The sequence below is a fragment of the Solanum verrucosum genome, unplaced genomic scaffold, assembly GCF_900185275.1.
Source record: "Solanum verrucosum unplaced genomic scaffold, falcon-dt-bn FXZP01000073.1, whole genome shotgun sequence".
NCBI lineage: Eukaryota > Viridiplantae > Streptophyta > Magnoliopsida > Solanales > Solanaceae > Solanum > Solanum verrucosum.
In genome coordinates this window covers 560621-567169 of record NW_026020298.1, presented here as the reverse complement: position 1 = coordinate 567169, position 6549 = coordinate 560621, and the positions used below count along the sequence as shown (strand labels likewise).

The 6549-nt window shown below is 36.4% G+C and overlaps 1 protein-coding gene across 1 annotated transcript; it reads right to left on the bottom strand.

The window, feature by feature from the left end:
- Positions 1-6155, bottom strand: LOC125834778 (DNA repair RAD52-like protein 2, chloroplastic). Its single transcript, XM_049513930.1, has 4 exons — positions 5687-6155; positions 5396-5433; positions 3004-3095; positions 1-517 (listed from the first exon to the last, which is right to left on the bottom strand). Exons 1-4 carry the CDS (start codon positions 6070-6072, stop codon positions 386-388), a joined length of 648 nt encoding a protein of 215 aa, XP_049369887.1. The 5' UTR covers positions 6073-6155; the 3' UTR covers positions 1-385.
- Between the last annotated feature and the right edge of the window lie 394 nt (positions 6156-6549).

Genomic DNA, 6549 nt, shown 5'->3' with positions numbered 1-6549 from the left:
TGTTATGAAATTTCAATCGAAAAGTGATCAGTGGACGTTATTTCTACAAAAATAATATAAATAGTATCAATTACTGAGGCATTACAATCTAACAAATACATACGATACAGTTCTGTAGAACAACAGGGAAAATAAGTTATACATAATGCAATAGAAGATATCTGATATCTTTCCCTATTTTTCATATTTTGAGGCCTCATTCTCCATGACCATGACCATAATTTTAGTACTTTCATAGTGCATAACTAACAATCCTCATGAATAATATTTTTACATCATCCCGCGTAATAAATATTTCATCATGTTTCTTGCTCTGTGGTGTACAAGGACCTTCAACAGCATTTTCAAAACTGTCCAGTTTGTAGCGTCTACACGACTATTCTTATTAATGATACAGATATAAGCCAAGCCCAAAACGAGCACATGCTCTGCAAAATGCCATCTCCTCAGCAGCAGCAACCAGATCTGTGTACTGGCCATTTCCTGGTGATACTGTTCCAGTTGATTCGCGGTGTGCCTAGAATAATGTATCACAAGAATATAAGTACACACGTCAAAAAAAAGAACCACAGTGACTATGACTCCAACATAAATTCAACAGGACAAGTGTTTATCGGAACTTGGAAGTTTTTTAGGAGCTAAACTGAGAGCACACAAACAAGATCAAAATTGCGTGTTTTTTCAAAAACTTAGCAAGATCAATTATTGATCGATAGATTTCTCCATCTTGGTAGTTTTACAACATCAATATCACATGATACTTGAGCCAAATAAAGGTCACCTTTAGTGATGGTTGGGAGTGTATGCGTCACCGTCTTACCTAAAGCAGAAAAGACACAGGGCCCACAACCTACATGTAAGCTAAGACCAATATATTAGAGACATATGGTCCTTAAAATAGAATAGTGAACAATTTCTTTAGTCTGCCTTTTCATGCGTAACTTTTAATCTAATCATGCAATCTTGTCATGCTCAAGACTATAACCTCTTCCACTTGCTCATTCCACTCCTGTCCCCCCTTTGCCTACTGCCACATATGATCTTACATACGCCAAAATAGAACACACTCAAGCACAACGACCTTAGCTACCAAAAATAGATGTGAAATCAACGTGTTCACCTAAAACCTCCCCTTGTTTTCCTATTTATAAATGAGAAATCCTGAGGACAAAGTGGCACGCATTCAATACTTGGTGGATAATGGAGCTCTACCTCTCTACTTAAATAAAAAGCTTTTGTCTACAGTAGGATTTGACCCCATGGTGTACACTTAACTCACACATCACGCTCTAACCCCAAGACCAAAGCCCTATGCTCCAATTTTGAAGAAGATGGGTCTATCAACATACTCAAATGAAGGCCTTTGCCTAATATACCGAAGTTCTTGCAATGACCCAGGTAGATAAGCTGTCTATTTATCAATGCTGAATAAGACGAAGACTAGCCACAGAAACCGGCCAGTCAACCATCCGTTAGCAAATCACAAAGCCTGTCCATGCAAGCCCACTTTATCAAACGTGAAAGGTATCACTTATGCTGCTCGAACTCTTCAAAAATGCCAACGGGTTGCATGTTGGATTCGCCAAAAGTAGTGTATTTTTGGAGAATCCGAGATGGGTGCGGCATCAAAAAGTGAAGAGTTCACGCAACTAAGGGTATCACTTCCCACAATAAACAATTAAGGCAACCTTGCTGAAACATATGCATTATGGTGGTAGGCCTACTCCTATTCCAGGATAAAACTTCAAAACCAGCTAGGTAACAGAAATCCTATAAATCCTACTGGCTAATACCAGCCAAAGATGATCAAGAGTAAGGAACAGAATGAAATAAGCTTTAACCTTTTCCTAGAATATTACAAAGAATTACAAACTTGGATTTTAGAAAATCTGCATATCTGAGAAATAAGAAATACAAACGTAAGAATCGTCTTGCTGCAGTTAAGAAGACACAACCTTCAAAAATTTGGACCAACTATTAATTTTCTTTTCAATAAGTTCTAATAGCCTCACATCAGAAGTGTGAAATGAAACTTTAGACTTTGGCTACAGCAGTATTCTTCATTTCAGAGAAGATTATTATTATTTTGATGATATTGGTGTCTAGATCAACTTGAGCGCATCTCAACTAATGTCTGGGAAGATTACTGGTTTGTGTTCACAATCAAAAGATGACCCAAATTTTGGATGTAGAAGAGAAAAAGTGGAGTAGGGTTTTATCACAACTTAAATACATGTAAGTCTAAATCTTCACAGACTGGCAACACGACATAAACCATGTATATGCAGTGTATGGAGTTGTTGACCTGAATTTAATCAACAAATCTACAGCGTATAGTAAAGCTCCCGCAAACATAAATATAAATAATCATAGTAAGAGGAAAACTAGATGCCATCTTTATTAGACATTAAAAAATCTAACAAGGCTATCTTACGTGGCAGATGATAGGTTGGCCTCCACCTTACATTGACAAATTCAATACTTCAAGCTCAAGATCTGCTAAGTCTTTGAGGCATTTTAAGGGCTTCTATGTCATATTTATTTATTTGTTAATCGCCTAATACTTTTTTCATTTTTATATAAGCTTTGAGCTAGATCGAATACATCTTAACTACCTTTGTTTAATCATATACTAGCTAGTTTCATAAATCCTCACAGGAACAACTTTGTACTTCAGTTTTTTAGCGGACTTACGTTTTCAATCTTCTAGAGCCCAAAAATGCTACCACTTCATCATTTGGCAATTAAAATGAATTGCAATAAAGGAAAATAAAGAATGGGCATTTCATGTTGGAACAACAAAAACAAACAAGCCATATTGGCTGCACAATGATTTACTTCCAAAAAAGAAAGACTTATAGCCAATTCTTGATCAAGTCTCCTTGGCCCTTGCTGATTATGATCAAACATAGAAGCATATTCAGAAATGGTAAAGAGGGAAGAGGAAGGGGGGAAAAGATAGAAAAAAAAAGATGAGGCACTTATTCGGAGGAATGATCATACCTCTCCATCTGATCCGCGTATAGTGACACGATAAACAACTGTCACACTTCCATTATCTGAGAAAATGACATCTCGTACTTCCCCACACCAGCCTGTCAAAAGAAATTCAATCATCACATACGCTCAGAACATCAAATTAATTCCCAGTGTGTACAACAGTCGTCTGATATGCCACATTAAGGTCATTTGCACATATTTTTCTAGTCATTTCCAGAAAAACTCAGAAACAATAATAGCTAAGTACAAAACAAATCAACCATTATGCTGAAGCTTGCAACACATTATTAAACCAAAAATGGAAATGCCTCATAGAAGTTACAAGGGCAAGGGATTAAGCATCAGCACAATGAAGTGAAAACATTAAGAGAACTAGAGCAAAAATGTTGCAGCAAAAAAATTGATGGTAGATTTATAGGGCCGATCAGATAGAAGAGTATGTCATTTCCAATTGGAAGAAGAAAAACGAATTCATAAATGGAAATTCTGCAGGATCTACAAACTTTAGCACCAAAAACAAACATATGGACTTCAGCTAACCACATATTTTCTTTTAGGTAGAACTTAGGCAGCACATGAGTTCTTCCCATGTGTACTAGCCATGGTGGACAAAGTTACCTGGTACCTATTATTGGTATGGTAGCAGTTATCAGAATTAGTCGAGGTGCGAACAAGTTGGCCCAGACAGCACTGTTATCAAAAAAATAGATGTATTTTGAGGATGTCTAGGGGCAGAGCAGAATGTGAGAAATGCAAAACAGTGAGGAGCAAGCAGACATGAGAAGGTTAAAGGAAATAATAGAATGGAAGGAGAAGAAGAACAAAGGAAACAAGAATCACTGAAAATTTCTGAAATATCATTGGTTCATCTGCCTTGGCAACATAGGAAACAAATGTTTTTTTGCTGGGAGTACTGCTGAGGAATAAAATATGCCCGACAACTTTAGGTGTTCCCAATGAAAAAATTGGTGGGTAAGAATTTCAAGACTGCTTGATGTCCATTGGTTATCCCATATTTCTCAACTCATCTAGACAGCAAACTAAACAATATCAAGGGTGAAATTTGTCTAGATGCTAATTTAGCTACAGTCAAAACTAGCATTAAAGATGAATGGATCATATATCTACTATCTTTCCAAAGGCCAAGCTCATGTTCCCCAGAGATATAAGTAGCTTGATCACAATATTAGATTTTAAAAGTGAAATCCAGATCGCCACATTTCTGTATCAAAATTGTGAAAAGCATTAAAGATCAGAAGATACGAGATAGGTTCAGTTATCCAAAATTGTTTTGACTGAAGAAAATTGCAGAAACTCAAACTAATAAAAAGAATGAGGATTGCACCATTATCAGAAGTGCAAACCAAGACATAACAATATGATCTTTGAGATATTTTGTTAATTAAAACCTGTGTTTTCTTTATCAGTTAATTAGAACCTGTGGCTTAAGCTTTAGGGTACCCCAAACAGAGACATCTCCTTCTTTGTTTTTGATGTAGTAATCCAAACAAAGACATTTCCTATGGCATACTATCAACAGTTAACAGAACTCTTGACAAAACCAGCTTTTCAGAGGAAGAAACTCTCATGGGATTGAAGGAGGAAGTTCAAGGGTTAGAACATTCAAGCCCCCAACCCTTAATTATGCCTAGGGCTTGGGAAAATGGAAGGGATCATTCCACGCTGTGAGAAAGGAATACGGAACTGGAGAAGGAACCTTGAAAACTGACTGTGAGGAAGTTCATTGAGTAGAACAGATAAAAATGTCAAAGCTTTGGAATCTATGCCCTATTGCAGGTTTGAAGATATAAAATGAATTAGTTATGCTTTATTTTAAAATTTTCATTTTATGGAGGATACCGAAAAACAATAACTTATGATGGAGGAAGTTAAGTAACAGAAAATCCTAGACACAATCTTTCAACATAAAAGAAGACAAGAAAAGAAGAGGTCTCTATGGTTGAGAAGTGCATTTCTTCAAATGTGCCGATTCAAGTTTTAAATACTGCCAATCCAGAAGAAGAGTCACCATGAACATATGCACAGGAACATCATCTAAGACATGTTCTCTGTTCTAGGCTCAAGGGATTCCTACTTCTAGTGATGGTCCTTGACCACCATCCTCAGAATAACTCAATTCCTTTACAAAAGAAACTATTTATTAGCAAATCACAAACAATTAAACATTGGGGCTTTTCCACCAAATTCCATGTCAAAATGTTTCCATTAGTTCTGACAAAAGAAAATAATGCAATCTCATCTACATGACCAAATTACACACTTTTTCAATCCTATTTCACTACTGATGATACAATTAATAGAACACAGTCATAAGCAGTATACAACAACAACAACAACATAATGATAGAAGAATTAAACAAAAATGCTACCGCACCTGGAGCGTAGAAGCTCAACATCCGGTTAGCATGGTACCTAAACAATTAACAATGTCTTCAGTATCAGATCAACAACAGAAATCTCGGCAGCTGATCTTAACTAAATACTCCTTCAGACTGATAGAATTCATGTGAATTCTTAAGTTTAATTATTATTTTTTACATATTCAGAGAAAGTATATAAATTATATAACATCCTGTAAACAACAATTTCTTAAACTAAAACATATTTTAAAATTGTGCCTGCAAAAATAAAAATTATAAAACTAAAAAAAGAGAAATGAAATTACCAGGTGATAAAGGTGGAGTGATCATCATTGTTATCAGCTTTGATGATGTTATCAGGAATTCTCTTGTTCAGGTCACGTAGGATCTCGGCCAAGGGACGAGTAATGCAAGACGAAGCCTTGTCTAGTGGCACCACGTAGTTCGTGTTCGGAACCGATGATGACGGCGATGAAGCGGCGTTCTTACTAGCGCCGACGCCGTCACCGGTGCTACTGTTGTTACTGTTCCGGTCCAAAGCTTTGACTTGCAGTTTCGATGTTCTAGTAGAAAAACTATTGAAGCCGAAATGAAGTTCCGCCGCCGGACTCCGCCGTGGATTTGGGAACCGCGGCGTTGGTAGGTGGGCGTCCGCCGCCGGCAGCGATGACTTTGTGCAATGCGCAAACATTTTTGAGTATTTTTCGCAAACAAAAAAAGAAGAAGTAAACGTGGCTTCAAAGTTGTGAGTCCACAGGCTTTCGCAGACTTCTATTTAAGGTCTTGTTTGGATGTTAAATTTTGGTGACGAGGCAGAGTTAAAAATGCGCATTGATATACAAGTATCTCAATAGTTAGTTTTAAGTATCTTGCGTTAATAATTTTAAAAAGTTCAGAGATTTACGATAATGTTACGTATTGGATTGGAATGGGACGAATGTAATGGAAGCTCGTATCTAGTATTTTATGTGATAAGAATGTGTCTCCAAGATTTGAAGATAAGTTTTATAAAGTGATTGTTACACTAATGGGTCATTTGATAGCTGATTAGTGTTATGCAGAGTTTAGTTATTCATGAATTAGTTATTTGTGTATTAGTTATACATGTATTAGTTATACATGTATTAGTTATTTAACCTTTTATCCTACATAGAATTCCTCATAACTT